Source organism: Rhinopithecus roxellana, chromosome 20, assembly GCF_007565055.1.
Source record: "Rhinopithecus roxellana isolate Shanxi Qingling chromosome 20, ASM756505v1, whole genome shotgun sequence".
Taxonomy (NCBI): domain Eukaryota; kingdom Metazoa; phylum Chordata; class Mammalia; order Primates; family Cercopithecidae; genus Rhinopithecus; species Rhinopithecus roxellana.
The window spans coordinates 73,547,928-73,565,043 of NC_044568.1; the positions used below are offsets into that span (position 1 = coordinate 73,547,928).

Sequence of the window (17,116 nt, forward strand, 5' to 3'; positions counted from 1 at the left end):
TCTTTGTGCGTCCAAATTTTCTCTTTTTTTTTTTTTTTTTGAGACGGAATCTTAACTCTGTCACCCAAGCTATAGTGGAGTGGCTCGATCTCGGCTCACTGTAACCTCCCCCTCCGAGGTTCAAGCGTTTCTCCAGCCTCAGCCTCGTGTGTAGTTGGGATTACAGGCATGTGCCACCACACCCAGCTAATTTTTGTATTTTTAGTAGAGACACGGTTTCACCATGTTGGCCAGGCTAGTCTCAAGTGATCTTCCTACCTCAAGTGAGCCTCCTGCTTTGGCCTCCTCAAGTGCTGGGATTACAGTGTGAGCCACCGAGCATGGCCCCAAATTTCCTCTTCTTATAAGGACACCAGACAGATTGGATTAGAGCCCATCCTAAAGGTCTCACTTTAACTTCATTGCGATTTTAAAGGCCCTATCTTCAAACATGGTCGCCTTCTGAGGTACTGGAAATTAGGGCTTCAACATATGAATTTTGGAGGGCATCATTTAGCCCATAATAACTGGGTTGATAAATTGAGGGACAGCCTACAGAATAGCTGGTTAGTGGTCTGGCTTGGAGACTAAGGCCATTTGACAGTTCAACACAATGTGAAGCAATCCAGGATTGGAAGCCAGACTGGGAACAGAGAACCTAAGGGTGACGATTGGTGATCATTTGAATACGATCTGTAGATTAGGTAAGCGTATGATCTCCGTGCTTATTTCCTTATTTTGATCATTGTACTGTGGTCACGTAAGATGTCAGTATTTCAGGAAGCTTGGGTGAAGAGTATGTGGTAACTCTTTGTACTATTTTTGCAACTTCTTTCAAAGTCTGTAGTTATTTCAAAATTAAAAGTTAAAAATCAAGGCCGGGCACAGTGGCTCGTGCCTGTAATCCCAGCACTTTGGGAGGCCAAGGCCAGCGGATCACCTGAGACAGGAGTTGGAGACCAGCCTGACCCACGTGGCGAAACCCTGTCTCTACTAAAAACACCAAAATGAGCCAAGCATGGTGGTGCATGCCCATAGTCCCAGCTACTTGGGAGGCTGAGGCAGGAGAATCGCTTGAATTTGGGAGGGAGAAGTTGCAGTGAGCCGAAATCACACCACTGTGCTCCAGCCTGGGCAACAGGAGTCTGTCTCAAAAAAAAGAAAAAAAAGAAAAGTTAAAAATCAGGGCCAGGCATGGGGGATCATGCCTGTAATCCCAGCATTTTGGGAGGCTGAAGTGGGCAGATCATGAGGTCAGGAGTTTGAGACCATCCTGGCTAACATGGTGAAACCCCGTTTCTACTAAAAATACAAAAATAAAAAAAATTAGTCAGACATGGTGGCGGGTACCTGGAATCCCAGTTACTTGGGAGGCTGAGACAGGAGAATGGTGTGAACCCGGGAGGCAGAGCTTGCAGTGAGCCGAGATTACGCCACTGCACTCCAGCCTGGGCGACAGAGCAAGACTCCATCTCAAAAAAAAAAAAAAAAAAAAAAAAAATCAGAGCTGGGTTTGGTGGCATGTGCCCATAGTCCCAGCTACTGGGGATGCTGAGGTGGGAGTATTGCTTAAGTCCTGGAGTTCAAGACTAACCTGGGAAACATAGCGAGACCCTTCTTTCAAAAATAAATACATGCAATCATTAAAAGTTAACCATTTGAAAACTAAATAAAAGTAGGGTAAATAAGAGAACAGGTTTGGATGTGACTGTGAAAGAGTAGGAAAAAAGGTCAGAAAAGGCCAGACATGGTGGCTCATGCCTATAATCGCAGCACTTAGGGAGTCCAAGGCAGGAGGATGACTTGAAGCCAGTAGTTCAAGATGAGCCTGGGCAATATAACGAGACCCTGTCTGTACAAAAAAATTACAAAATTAGCTGGGCATGGCGGCAGGCGTCTGTAGTCCCAGTTGCTCGGGAGGCTGAGGCAGGAAGATCCGCTGAGCCCTGGAGTTTAAGGTTGCAGTGAGCTATGATTGCACCACTACCCTCCAGCCTGGGAAACAGGGTAAGAGCCTATCTCAAAAAAAAAAAAAAAAAAAGATCAAGAAAAAAAGAAGCAAGGAGAAAAATGAGTTCTATGAGGTGAGAGACTCTACAGTGTCTGTTGCTTGGGTTCCCACTAACACCCCACTTTTGGGACAGTGCCTGGAAGCTGGGAGCTCAGGATATGTTTTAGGAAGTGAGGATCACTGAGGCACCAACTGAAGAGGAGAAGGCACACTGGGCCTCATCTCGCATTCATAAAAGCCCTTACATTGTAACTTTTGATATTCTCTCTAGAGGAAGTCACACAATCAGTTCAGTGTATTGCGTGTGTTGCAAATGTGAATTCGTGGCCTGCAAACATTTAAAACACATTGCCATTTTGGTGACTGAGTTTTGCTATCGCTTCATTTCTTTTTCTCTTTTTTTTTTTTTTTTTTTTTTTGAGAGGGAGTCTCGGTCTGTCACCCAGGCTGGAGTGCAGTGGCGCCATCTCGGCTCACTGCCAGCTAATGACAATACTTTTCTCTCTCTCTCTTTTTTTTTTCATAGAACAGGGGTCTTCCTATGTTGCCCAGGCTGGTCTGGAACTCCTGCCCTCAAAGGATCCTCCTAATTCTTCCAAAGTGCTTGGATTACAGACATGTGCCACTGCGCCCGGCCAAATGCACCCCTTTTTTTTAGTGTACAATTCAGTGGTTTTTAATGTATTCACAAATTCATGTAGCCATCACACCTATCAAATTTCAAAATGTTTTTGGCCGGGCGCGGTGGCTCACACCTGTAATCCCAGCAATTTGGGAGACCGAGACAGGCGGATCATGAGGTCAGGAGATCGAGACCATCCTGCCAAACACGGTGAAACCCCGTCTCTACTAAAAATACAAAAATTAGCCGGGCGCGGTGGCGGGCACGTGTAGTTCCAGCTACTCGGGAGGCTGAGGCAAGAGACTGGCGTGAACCCAGGAGGCGGAGCTTGCAGTGAGTGGAGATCGCGCCACTGCACTCCAGCTTAGGCGACAGAGCGAGATTCCGTCTCAAAAAAAAAAAAAATGTTTTCATCATTCCAAAAAATAACACCATATAGGAGGCCGAGGCTGGCAGATCACTCGAGATCAGCCTGGCCAACATGTTGAAACCCCGTCTCCACTAAAAATACAAAAATTAGTCGGGCGTGATGGCGCACGCGTGTAGTCCCAGCTACTCGGAAGGCTGAGGCAGGAGAATGGCGTGTAGTCCCAGGGAGGCTGAGGCAGGAGAATCTCTTGAACCTGGGAGGCGGAGGTTGCAGTGAGTCCAGATCGCGCCGTTGCACTCCAGCCTGGGCGACAGAGTGAGACTCCATCTCAAAAAATCTAATTAATAAATAAATAAAAATAAATAACCCCATTACTTCTGCCTCTGTGGCTTTGCCTGTTCTGGGTATTTTGTGTGAATGGACCCAGGTATGGGGGTGGGCCGGGCACCTTTCAAATGTTCAGCCCTCACGACGACCTGTGGCCTCTGGATTGGACAGCGCGGGCTGGGTGTGCGCGGCGCCCAATCGCTCCGGAGCGTCTGGAGGGGGCAGGTGCAGGTGCGGGCGGCGCAGGCTCAGGGGCTGCTGGAGGCCCAGGAGGCTCGAACACAGTGCAGGAAGCTGCTGACCACGCCGGCTCCTGATCGCGGGGGCCCAAAGCGCGGACATGGCGAGCTGGTGGCCGGCATTGTCGCGCGCGGCCCGGCGCCACCCGTGGCCCACCAACGTGCTGCTCTACGGCTCGCTCTTCACGGCCGGGGACGCGCTGCAGCAGCGGCTGCAGGGCGGCGAGGCCGACTGGCGCCAGACGCGGCGCGTGGCCACGTTGGTGGTGACCTTCCACGCCAACTTCAACTACGTGTGGCTGGGCCTGCTGGAGCGCGCGCTCCCGGGCAGAGCGCCGCGCGCGGTGCTGGCCAAGTTGCTCTGCGACCAGGTGGTCGCTGCGCCCATCGCAGTCTCGGCCTTCTATGCCGGTGAGAGGCCGCGAGGGGATCTGGGGGGTGGGCCCCGGTATTGGGGGACTGGAGGCAGGGACTCGGGATCAAGCGGCTGGAGGGAGGGCGCTGCAGGAACCTGGGGTCCCGGGGAGCTGGGGCTCTGAGACCAGGGCTGCATCAGGGGCCTGGAAGGCCAGGGCAAAGGCTGGAGGCTGGGGTGTTTGATTGCAAGAAGTTGCGGGGGGCCACTGGCTGGGCAGCCGGGAAATTGGGGAGCCAGAGGTCCACCGGGTCAGGGGCTAGGGTCGGGGCTGAGACTCGGGGGTTGGATGTAGGTCAAGGCTGGAGTAGGCAGGGCTGGGGAGGTCTTTTCCCCTGAAAACGGGTCCACGGGAAAATAAAGGAGATCCCAGTTCAAGGCCATAGCAGCTGCGTGACCATGAACCAGTCGTGGGCAGGGAAGGGACCGACCTGCTCTTCAGAAAATCCATGCCTGGGGCTCCGGGGCCAACACAGAAACAAAATGCAAGGGGACCCATGACCCTGGGGGACAGAGCAGGTGGAATCTGAGGTTGGGCTTGGATCTTCAGAAAACTCATGCCCAGGGGCCTAGTCCTGCTTTGGTGACACGATTTTCCCCTGGGGGTCCCACGGAAGACATCAAGGGACCTTGGATCCTTGCCATGGAGGACTATATACTTGTAAGGGTTCAGGGAACCCTATCCTTAGAAAATCCGACCCAGGCCTGGGGTGTGGGGGATGGGGGCTTGACTGTGGAAACTGCTGCCTACAATAAGAACAATGGAAATGTTACCTGAAAAATACCGGGGTTCATTCCCCTAACGAGTCCCAGATGACTCCATCAAGAGGCAGGTTTTGGGGTCAATGGGAGTTTTACTTGGCACAAGTAAGGAAGACACAGGGCGTGTTCTCCAAAGTAGTGTGTCCCCCACCCCGAGAAGGAGACAGGAGGGTTTTATGGGGTGATGGAGAAAGGAGAGGGTGCGTGATTGCATGCAGAGTAGGAGTCCCAGTGAGTCATGATGCTAGCACATAGATTGCATAGGTTACATAGGTTATAGTCATGAAGCTATAGCTTCTCCTGGGCTGAAGACTTTAGCATGGAAATGAGGAAAGTTAACTTGGGTTCATCTGTAAGTAACCTGGGGTCACTTCGGAGCTGGTTTAAACAAACAGGGTGACCTCATTCCACCCAGGGTTGGGGAAGAACAAGTTGAGGGCAGGAGGCTGTAAAACAGGCTGATTGCTCAAGCTGGTTAAATTCTTGTGATCTTTGGAGATCTTCCGTCTGCTTACAGAAGGGGCCCTGTGGCCTCTATCATCATTGCAATTTCTATAGCCTTGAAGGGGATGGGGTGGGTAACTGGGGAGAAAATCTCTATGGGTCTTAAGCCTGACCTTGGGATTGGGGAACACAGATTTTCCCCCAAATGGGAGGGAACTTCTCCTAAGGGCTGTTGGTGCTTTCTAAACCAGGTTGAGGTCAGACAAGCCACCATCTTGAAGAGAGCTACCCTGCCCCCTGAATCTTATTTTGAAGAGCTGGATTCACTTCCTTTCTCTACAGACCCCACCAGAAACACAAACCACCTGGTTGCCTGTTGCCATTGCGGCCAACTACATGGCTGATGGGATCAGTGTGTCAGGAGCACAGCCTGAGAGCTAGGGCCTCCTGTTTTATCAGAAGGTCTTTCCCTGGTCCCACGGTATGATTTCCAGACTAGATTTGCAAACAGCTTCCTAGCACCTGTTACAGAAGCCTTGTACACCGGTGAAGGGGTAGGGGACCAGAATCCTATTCAATCCTGAAACAACTAGTGAGATTGTTCTCTTTTTCTTTTTCCTTTTTTTTTTTTTTTTTGGAGACAGAGTCTTGCTTTATCGCCCAGGCTATAGTGTGCAGTGGCCCGATTTCAGCTCACTGCAACCTCAACCTCCATCTCCAGGTTCAAGCGATTCTCCTGCCTCAGCCTACAGAGGGACTGGGATTAAAGATGCACACCACCACACCCGGCTAACTTTTGCATTTTTTTTTTTTTTTTTTGAGACAGAGGAGTCTCGCTGTGTCGCCCAGGCTGGAGTGCAGTGGCCGGATCTCAGCTCACTGCAAGCTCCGCCTCCCGGGTTGACGCCATTCTCCTGCCTCAGCCTCCAAAGTAGCTGGGACTACAGGCGCCAGCCACCTCGCCCGGCTAGCTTTTTGTATTTTTTAGTAGAGACGGGGTTTCACCGTGTTACCCAGGATGGTCTCGAACTCCTGACCTCGTGATTCGCCCGTCTCGGCCTCCCAAAGTGCTGGGATTACAGGCTTGAGCCACCGCGCCCGGCCAACTTTTGCATTTTTAATGAAGACGGGGTTTCACCAGTTGGCCAGACTGGCCTTCAACTCCTAACCTCAAGTGATCTGCCCATCTCGGCCTCCCAAAGTGCTGGGGATTACAGGCATGACCCACCTCGCCCAGCCGGTTTTCAGTTTTTCTGGTTCAGTTTTGGTCACCTCAAATTTCCATGAAGGGAGCAAGTGGAAGGGGATGGATTAGAGTTTTGCATGAGGCTCTACATGGAAATTGCAGGAATCAGATGATCTTTGTGCTGGGGTCACCTTGGGGAACCAGAGGTAACAGATTAACAACTCTCGGCTGGGAATCAGACACCTGGGTTGAACTCCATCTGCTATTAACCTCTCTAAGCTCTTTTCCTCTTTGTAACTCTACCTACCTTAGCGAATTGTAAGGAGGGACACATGAAATGAGGCGCATAAAGTACTTAGCATTTAATTAATGCTAGGTAAGTGGAACACAGTATTACCAATATTTTGCTGAGTCATGTAAGAATCTTCTGTAATTAACTAATAAGGCTCTTATTTCCCCTACCTCCTAACTGGGGATTGGAAAGAATTTTTAAAGTACTCTCAGTTTTACAACCCTTTCTAAAATAGCAGAGCTTTGCCTTGCTACCTGAATTTCATTTTTCTTTTTTCCTTTTCTTTTTCTGAGACAGGGTCTGACTCTATTCCCTCAGGCTGAAGTGCAGTGATGTGATCACCCCTCATTGCAGCCTCGACCTCCTAGGCTCAAGCAATCCTCCCACTTATGCCTCTGGAGTAATTGGGACCACTGGCGTGCACCCCTATACCTGGCTTGTTTTTAAATTGTTTTGTGGAGAAAAGGTCTTGATATATTGCCCAGGCTGTGAATTTCTCTTCAGGGATGTTGAAGATCAACGTTTTCAAAGTGTTTTTAGGAAGGCTGAATTGGTGTTCCACTTTCAATTTTTGAATAGGGTAATACCGATGGGAAATTTGTAGTTGCCAGAGTATTTGGGTCCACTAGCCTTTTTTTATTTTTATATTTTTGAGATGGAGTCTTGCTCTGTCACCCAGTCAGGAACGCAGTGGTGTGATCTCAGCTGACCGCAACCTCCAAATCCTGGGTTCAAGTGATCCTTCTGCCTCAGCCTCCTGAAAAGCTGGAATTACAGGCATGCACCACCACGCGGGGCTAATTTTGTATTTTTAGAAGAGACGGGGTTTCTCCATGTTGGTCAGGCTGGTCTCAAACTCCCAACCTCAGGTGATCCACCCGCCTCAGCCTCCCAAAGTGCTGGGATTACAGGCGTGAGGCACCACAACCAGTCCACTAGCTTTTTTTTAAAAGACAGAAACTGGCCGGGCGCGGTGGCTCAAGCCTGTAATCCCAGCACTTTGGGAGGCGGAGACGGGCGGATCAAGAGGTCAGGAGATCGAGACCATCCTGGCTAACACGGTGAAACCCCGTCTCTACTAAAAAAACACAAAAAACTAGCCGGGCAAGGTGGCGGTGCCTGTAGTCCCAGCTACTCGGGAGGCTGAGGCAGGAGAATGGCGTGAACCCGGGAGGCGGAGCTTGCAGTGAGCTGAGATCTGGCTACTGCACTCCAGCCTGGGTGACAGAGCAAGACTCCATCTCAAAAAAAAAAAAAAGACAGAAATTAAAAATTCAAAATGTTCAAATGTTCGACATTTCACAAAATGTTTGAAAGGTAAAGTAACCAATAGGCCCACTATTGTAAATTGATTCTTTTTGTGAATTGCTATAGTTTTTGAAAAAATAATTGTTCTGCTATAACTTTTATACTCTGCTATTCTCACTTTGTATTTATCATTCCTTTAAAATTTATCTAGTTTTAGAGTGGAGATTATGTTCTATTTTCTTTTTCTTTTTTTTTTTTTTTTGAGACAGGGTCTTGCTGTGTTGCCCAGGCTGGAGTGCAGTGTCATGATCACAGCTCACTGCAGCCTCCACCTCCCAGGCTCAAGCAATCCTCCCACTTCAGCCTCCTGAGTAGCTATGACTACAGGCACGCCACCACACCTGGCTAATTTTTATATTTTTTGTAGAGATGGGGTTTTGCCCTGTTGCCCAGGCTGGTCTCTAAACTCCTGGACTCAAGCAATCTGCCTGCCTCGGCCTCCCAAACTGCTGGGATTACAGGCTTGAGCCACCGTGCCTGACTATGTTCTCTTTTCACTGTTGGATCAGAAGGGTCGTATTGATGGATGATAGTGATGGTTACTTTGCATTTTGGAATGGAAAACTGAAACCTGCACTGTTATACGGTACCCTACTGAATGTTTTAAAATTCTTTTGGTGTTTTGCAAATAGGTATGAGCATTCTCCAGGAAAAGGATGACATATTTTTGGACCTGAAACAGAAATTCTGGAATACCTATCTGGTAAGTCAGGCATTTGAAAATGTAATCAGTATGTTTTTTGGTATATATGTATATATATACACACACACACACACCCCACACACACATATATACACATATACAGAAAGTATTTTTCTGTGTATATATTTAAAATATTAAAAAATCTTTTAATTGACACATATATGTATATATTTTCAGTATACACATGATAATTTGATACATTTGTATAATCCTATCAGGATTCTTTGTGTGTGTGTGTGTGTGTATATGTGTGTGTGTGTGTGTATATACATTTTTTTTTTAATTAAAAAAATTGTTTTTGAGACAGGGTCTCATTCTGTCACCAAAGCTAGAATGCAGGGGCATGATCATGGCTCACTGCAGCCTGGACCTCCTGAGCTCAAGTGATCCTCCCACCTCAGCCGCCTGAGTAGCTGAGACTACAGGCATGTGCCACCACACCCAGTTAATTATTTTTAAAGTTTTTGGTAGAGAGTGTCTCACTATGTCGCCCAGGCTGGCCTCGAACTCCTGTGCTCCAGCGATTCTCCCACCTCGACGTTAAGTCCATTTCTATTAAACTATTCCTAAATTAGAGCTCCAGTTTGGTTGGCAGAAGGGTCCAATATTTTGACAGAGAAATCTTCAAGTTATTTTAATAGATGTATGAGGAGAGGGGCTAAGAGTATCTGTACTTCTCATGAATTGGAAAGAAATAATGTCTCCGGGCCCGGCGCGCTGGCTCACACCTGTAATCCCAACACTTGGGAGGCTGAGGCAGGCGGATCACTTGATGTTAGGAGTTTGAAACCAGCCTGGCCAATATGGTGAAACTCTATCTCTACTAAAAATACGAAAAATACCTGGTCACAGTGGTGCATGTCTGTAATCCCAGCTACTCAGCAGGCTGAGGCAGGAGAATCACTTGAACCTAGAGACAGAGGTTGCAGTGAACTGAGATCGCACCACTGCATTCCAGCCTGGGCAACACAGCAAGACTCCATCTCAAAAAGAAAAAAAAAAAAGAAAAGAAATAATATCTCAATGCTCTCAATGATTTCTGACTTTATTCTATTAACTCTTATAAGGATCACAGTTTATTTTGTGAATTTTGCAGCCCAAGTGATAACAATTTATTCTGTAAATTAGGATTCTATTTGCAAAATAGGGACTGCAGACTGTGAGTGGCTTAATGGAGTCATTCCCACATTCAGAGCCAGTGTTTTCAGGTGAGCTTTCTGCAGAGTCCTGGTGAAGAGAACTTTAACATCACAAAGGTATTGATAGCGAAGGAGAAGGTTTCCAAGGGTTATTCCAAGGTTTGAAGCAAATCAGTGGTTTTACTGTTTGCTCGGCACAAATATATACAGTTCAGTCCAATATGTATTTATTCATTAATTCAGTTAATATTTATTGAACAGTGTCCTTAAGGCCTGGCAAAATCAGGGATACTTTTCATCTCTGCCCTAGAGCATGTTTGATTGTATTCATCACAAGGAGGTAAATCTTTGGGATTACAGAATGTTCACAGACTGGCCTAGGGCTTCACATGTTCTTCATTCCCTATCAAAAGCAGTGTTGAGCCACAGCCAGCTATTCCCTCCACAGCTTCTAGCATCATCTGTTGGATGGCACCAAGTCCCTGAGCTAGAATTACTTGATGGCTAGAGACAGAGGATGGAGAGGTTTGAAGTCAGAGGCTTCCCCTGAGCCTCTACAGTCGGGAACAGTAACTACAAGGAATGTGTTCAGAACTCCTGTGATTTCTCTTAGGGCAGAAATTGAGGACCCCATGGTGATAACCAAATGTGATTTTCTTCTGTTTGTTGTGTGTGTGTGGTTTTTTATTTTTAGATGGAGTCTTGCTCTGTCCCCTAGGCTGGAGTGCAGTGGCACCACTTCGGCTCTCTGCAACCTCTGCCCCCTTGGTTCAAGCAATTGTCCCACCTCAGCCTCCTGAGTAGCTGGAATTACAGACTTGCACCACCACATCCAGCTAATTTTTTGTATTTTTCAGTAAAGATAGGGTTTCACTATGTTGGCCAGGTTGGTCTTGAACTCCTGACCTCAGGTGATCCGCCTGCCTCAGCCTCCCAAAGTTCTGGGATTACAGGTGCGAACCACCATGCCCAGCCACTTCTTCTGTTTTATTTTGGAAAAAGGAACAAGTTTTTCCATTATGTTGTAAAGTCTATGGAGATATGTACATCTAACTCTTTTTCTTTTTTAAAAGAGCAAGGGCCCGGGGCAGTGGTTCATGCCTGTAATCCCAACACTTTGGGAGGTAGAGGCGGGTGAATCACAAGGTCAGGAGACTGAGACCATCTTGGCTAACATGGTGAAACCCTGCCTCCACTGAAAATACAAAAAATTAGCAGGGTATGATGGCACGAGCCTGTATTCCCACCTACTTGGAAGGCTGAGGCAGGAGAATCGCTTGAAACCGGGAGGCAGAGGTTGCAGTAAGCCGTGATCACACCACTGTACTCCAGACTGGGCAACAGAGCGAGACTCCATCTCAAAAAAAAAAAAAAAAAAAGCCAGAAGGAAGTAGGCAGCTCATACCTGTAACCCCAGCACTTTGGGAGGCTGAGGCAGGAGGATTGCTAGAGCCCAGGAGTTTGGAGACCAGCCTGCTCAACATAGTGAAACCCCATCTCTACAAAAATAAAATAGCTGGGCATAGTGGCATATATCTATGGTCCCAGCTGCTCGGGAGGCTGAGATCGGAGGATTGCAAACCTGGGAGGTCGAGGCTGCAGTGAGCTGTGATTGCACCCCTGCACACCAGCCTGAGTGACAGAGTGAGACCCTGTTTCAAAAAAAAAAAAAGCAGGAAGTAGAATTGGGAGAGAAAGAAGCTTCAGGAGGCAGGGATTTATAAATGAACAAAACCACAGGAACATTTGCATACTGTTTTAAAAAAACAGTAGTTACAATGAGTGAGTCTCATCTACCTTCAGGAAAAGAAAGAGGGTAAACCAGTGCTCTGAAGCTGAGCCCATCTGGAGATTTTGTGGGAAGATTTCCTGTAATAAGAAACTGTTGTCCAGGCAGAATGGCTCACGCCGGTAATCCCAGTACTTTGGTAGGCCGAGGTAGGCAGGCAGATCAAGAGGTCAAGAGATAGCGACCAGCCTGGCCAACTTGGTGAAACCCCGTCTCTACTAAATATACAAAAATTAGCTGGGTGTGGTGGAGGGTGCCTGTAATCCCAGCTACTCAGGAGGCTGAGGCAAGATAATTGTTGGAACCTGGGAGGTGGAGGTTGCAGTGAGCCAAGATCGTGCCACTGCACTCCAGCCTGGCGACAGAAAGAGACTCCCTCTTAAAAAAAAGAAAAGAAAAGAAAAGAAACTGTCTTCCAGGTTGTGTCCTAGGTGTTAGTGGAAGATACCCAAAAAAACCATATAAAACACAGATTCTGACCTAAAGGGACTTAGAGTCTAGTGGGATGGATAGATAAATAGACAAGTCATTAACTAGAGTTTGACGAGAAATGCTTTCAGATTCCATGGGTACTTAGCACAGCAAGGAGGTGAAGAGGGATCGAGGAAGTCTTGCTAGGGCCAGGCACCAGTGGCTCATGCCTGTAGTTCTAGCACTTTGGGAGGCCAAGGTGGGTGGATTGCTTGAGCTCAGGAGTCTGAGACCAGCCTGGGCAATATGACGACAAAACCTCATCTCCAGAAATACAAAAATGAGCTGGGCATGATGTCTCGCACCTGTAGTCCCAGCTACTCAGGAGGCTGAGGTGGGAGGATCTCCTGAGCCCAGGAGGTTGAGACTGCAGTAAGCTATGATTGTGCCACTGCACTCCAGCCTGGGCAACACAGCGAGGCCCTGCCTCAAAATAAAAAAGTAAATAAATAAATAAAAAGATCTGGAGTTATGTACATACTGGGGGACAGGGCACTCCAGGGGCAGAAGAGCTGAGTAGAGTTGACAATGTGTGAAGCACCATGGTATGCCTGGAGGGGAGAAACCACAGGCAGTTTGGTGTTCACAGAGTATTTGTTGAACAACTTGGAATGAGTTTGGATCCTGGAGACTGTTGAACGCCTGGAGCTGAGGATCTTGAACTTCACGGTTAGGTAATGGCAGCAAAGGAAACCAAAGGTGGGAGTTATGGTAACCAAGTTCACATAAGAAATAAGGAAGCACATCGGGTGTGGTGGCTCATGCCTGTAATCCTAACACTTTGGGAGGCTGAGGCAGGAGGATCCCTTGAGGTTAGGAGTTTGAGACCAGCTTGGGCAACACAGCAAGACCCTGTCTGTATTTAAAAAAATAAAACTGGCCTGGCATGGTGGCTCACGCCTGTAATCTCAGCACTTTGGGAGGCCGAGGCGAGCGGGTCACTTGAGGTCAGGAGTTCAAGACCAGCCTGACCAAAATGGTGAACCCCGTTCTCTCCTGAAAAATACAAAAAATTAGCTGGGTGTGGTGGCATGCACCTGTAATCTCAGCTACTTAGGAGGCTGAGGCAGGAGAATCACTTGAACCTGGGAGGCGGAGATTGCGGTGAGCCGAGATCGCACCACTGCACTCCAGCCGGGGTGACAGAGCAAGACTTTTGTCTCAACAACAACAAAAAAAAAAAAAAAAAAGAAAAGAAAAGAAATGAGGTGAGTTCAATTTGGGAAACGTTGAATGCCAGATGTCTTTGGGCTATTCAGAGGGAGATTGCCGAAGCACAGAGGAGAGTTCATGGCAGTGTTTAATTATCTTTAGTGCTCACATGTCCCAGATTCGGCCAGTGGGAGTCCCTCCAAGCTGGTTCCTGTGTCCTGTGACATCACCCATCTTCTTTCTCCTTTTCTTCTTTCACAAGCCACTTCCTTTCTGGAATGACAGTATGTTCCAGAACCATCTTGTACCTTGCACCTGCCCTGCCCTGGCCCTACAATCAGTCAATTCTCTGAGGCATCCTGATTTCTTTTGGTGAGGGAATGGTTTGAGAACAAAATATACTACTGCATGATACTACATTCTGACAAGAAAAAAACACAGCCATAAGAAATAAAGCCATGGACAGGTACAGTGGCTCACGCCTGTAATCCTAATACTTTGGGAGGCAGAGGTGGGAGGATTGCTTGGGGCCGGGAGTTCAAGACCAACCTGGCCCATATAGTGAGGGCTCATCTCTATTAAGGAAAAAAAAAAAAAAGAAAGAAGGAAAGCCATGTTTGGATGAGTTTAGTCTTTTGATTATTTTTGCTAAAGTTTTAAATTCTTTTTTTTTTTTTTTTTTTTTAAGACAGTCTTGTTCTGTTGCCCAGGCTGGAGTTCAGTGGTGCAGTCTTGGCTCACTGTAATCTCCGCCTCCCGGGTTCAAGCGATTCTCCTGCCTCAGCCTCTTGAGTAGCTGGGATTACAGGTTCCTGCCATCACACCCTGCTAATTTTTGTGTTTTTAGTAGAGACAGGGCTTCTCCATGTTGGTCAGGCTGGTCTCAAACTCCCCACTTCAGGTGATCCGCCTGCCTTTGCCTCCCAAAGTGCTGGGATTATAGGGGTATATTTTGTGTTTAAAGTATATTTAAAAATTAAGGGCTAGGCTCAGTGTCTCATGCCTGCAACCCCAGCAGTTTGGGAGTCTGAGGTTGGCAGATCGTCTGAGGTTGGGAATTTGAGATGCACAACAAGAGCGAAAGTCCGTCTCAAAAAATAAATAAATAAATAAACAAATAAATAAAAATACACATTATGTTCAGGTACGGTGGTTCACACCTGCAATCCCAGCACGTTGGGAGGCCGAGGCAGGCAGATCACCTGAGGTCAGGAGTTCGAGACCAGCCTAGCCAATATTGCGAAACCCTGTCTCTACTAAAAATACAAAAAATTAGTCGGGTGTAGTCGTGTGCACCTGTAATCCCAGCTAATCAGAGGCTGAGGCAGGAGAATCGTTTGAACCCAGGAGGTGGAGGTTGCAGTGAGCCGAGATTGCACCATTGCACTCCAGCCTGGGCAACAAGAGCAAAACTCCGCCTCAAAACAAAACAAAACAAAACATATATATATACACACACACATATACACATTATATGTAATATCTACTTTTGAATATAAACATAAATATTATAAAACTTTTATTGCAATTGTTTATTTTAGAAACTTCAAAAACACAAATTAGTGAAAAGAAGAAAATAAGTCTATAATACCACTTTTTTTTTTTTTTTTTTTTTTTTTTTTGAGACGGAGTCTTGCTCTGTCGCCCAGGCTGGAGTGCAGTGGCCAGTTCTCAGCTCACTGCAAGCTCCGCCTCCCGGGTTTACACCATTCTCCTGCCTCAGCCTCCCGAGTAGCTGGGACTACAGGCGCCCGCCACCTCGCCCGGCTAGTTTTTTTTTGTATTTTTTAGTAGAGACGGGGTTTCACCGTGTTAGCCAGGATGGTCTCGATCTCCTGACCTCGCAATCCGCCCGTCTCGGCCTCCCAAAGTGCTGGGATTACAGGCTTGAGCCACCGCGCCCGGCCTATAATACCACTTTTAAGGACTATTTTAAAAACTTCTAGCCTTTTTTTGAGGTGTAATTTACATACCAAGACTTTTTTTTAAAAAAAATTCACAATGGTGACTTTTTCATCAGACTGTATAGGATAAAGTTTGTTAAAATATCTATCTAAGATACTTTGTAATATATGAAAATTTCAGCTAAACTTGTTCTATAGCATCACATGGTTTGAATATATTATTAGAAAATCATTCCATAAACAATGGTTTGGTATATAGTATTAACAATTCAAGACTGGGCACAGTGGCTCATGGCTGTAATCCTTTGGGAGGCCGAGGCAGGCAGATCACCTGAGGTCAGGAGTTCAAGACCAGCCTGGCCAACATGGTGAAACCCTGTCTCTACTAAAAATAGAAAAATTAGCCGGGCATGGTGGCAGGCGCCTGTGATCCCAGCTACTCAGGAAGTTGAGGCAGGAGAATCGTTTGAACCTGGGAGACAGAGGTTGCAGTGAGCCAAGATCTTGCCACTGCACTCCAGCCTAGGCGACAGAATGAGACTCCATCTCAAAATAAATAAATAAATAAAATAATTTGGCCGGGTGAGGTGACTCACGCCTGTAATCCCAGCACTTTGGGAGGCTGCTATTACTTTTGCCTGGGAGTTGAAGGCCAGCCTGGGCAACACAGAGATTCCATGTCTCAAAAAAAAAAAAAAATTAAATTAAAAAAATAAAAGCTAAAGAATTCATTGATGATTCTGTATTTACAAATATATTCCTGCATCACTTTTTCATGGTAACCAGGAAATTGCAATGCATAAATATATGTTGTCATTTCCAAAGCAGCTGTCTTCCAGAATTGGTACTGATTCTAGTAGACCTTTCATTCTGGTGTTAAAAATATAATTAATACAAATGTCTTGTACCTAATAGCTTTTTTCCCCACAACTCCCCAACCCCCTCACTCTAGAGGCCTTAAGTAGTCTGATTTAATCAGCTTAGTCTGAAATGTAATACTACCTCAGCATCTAGTTGGCCTAGTATTTCTTACTCTTTTATGGAATGAACTGTGCAGTTGTTTTGTGTGGTTAAAAGGTATGCTAGGCTGCGGATAGTGGCTCACACCTGTAATCCCAGGCCAAGGTGGGCGGATCACCTGAGGTGGGGAGTTGGAGACCAGCCTGGCCAACATAGTGAAAACCCATCTCTACTAAAAATACAAAAATTAGCCAGGTGAGGTGGTGTGCGCCTGTAATCGCAGATACTCAGGAGACAGAGGCACAAGAATTGCTTTAACCCAGGAGGCAGAGGTTGCAGTGAGTTAGATAACACCACTGCACTCCAGTCTGGGCAACAGGGTGAGACCCTGTCTCAAAAAATAAAAAATAAAATAAATAAAAAATAAAAGGCATTCCAATAAAGTTGTTGCTTTTTTTTTTTTTTTTAATTCCAGAGCGGACTGGTGTACTGGCCCTTTGTACAGGTAAGTTCCGCCTACTCAGTAATATTAACTCAGGGCTTTGGTTTCCATGTGGCCCTAACGAACTCTCTCTCTCTGTTCCAGCTGACCAACTTCAGCCTTGTTCCTGTTCAATGGAGAACAGCTTACACCGGAGTCTGTGGTTTTCTCTGGGCCATCTTCATCTGTTTTTCCCAGCAGAGTGGTGACGGCACATTGAAGTCAGCTTTCACCATTTTTCGTACAAAGTGGACCAGTGCCATAGAAGGGTTCCCGGAGAAATGAGACGTCAAGGACTCTTAAAGGGACCACATATTTGACCTAAAATGCACAGAATTGCCTGCAGACAAAATACTTGATGTGCCAATTATGCATTTCATTTTGAGGAATTACTGCTATTTGTAGACCCACTTTTAAAAAAATTATCAATGATTATTTTTGAATTATATTCAGACATTTTTTCCTCTTCTAGTCTGAAATATTACTTCTCTAATATTTTGGTTAATATGAATAATAGTGGCAAAATGGCATTTCAGAATTATCAATATTTCTAGTATTTTAA

The 17,116-nt window shown here is 46.5% G+C and overlaps 1 protein-coding gene across 2 annotated transcripts; it reads left to right on the forward strand.

Moving 5' to 3' along the window:
- The first annotated feature begins 3,530 nt into the window (after window positions 1–3,530).
- Window positions 3,531–17,116, forward strand: LOC104668305 (mpv17-like protein). Of its 2 annotated transcripts, XM_030925113.1 has the most exons (4): window positions 3,531–3,959; window positions 8,588–8,658; window positions 16,549–16,578; window positions 16,660–17,116. In XM_030925113.1, the coding sequence occupies exons 1-4, from the start codon at window positions 3,650–3,652 to the stop codon at window positions 16,837–16,839; spliced, it is 591 nt and encodes a 196-aa protein (XP_030780973.1). In that variant the 5' UTR covers window positions 3,531–3,649; the 3' UTR covers window positions 16,840–17,116. The 2 variants fall into 2 exon arrangements, with proteins under 2 accessions (XP_030780973.1, XP_030780974.1); XM_030925114.1 differs by lacking the exon at window positions 8,588–8,658 and having other exon boundaries at window positions 3,555–3,959; window positions 16,660–16,763.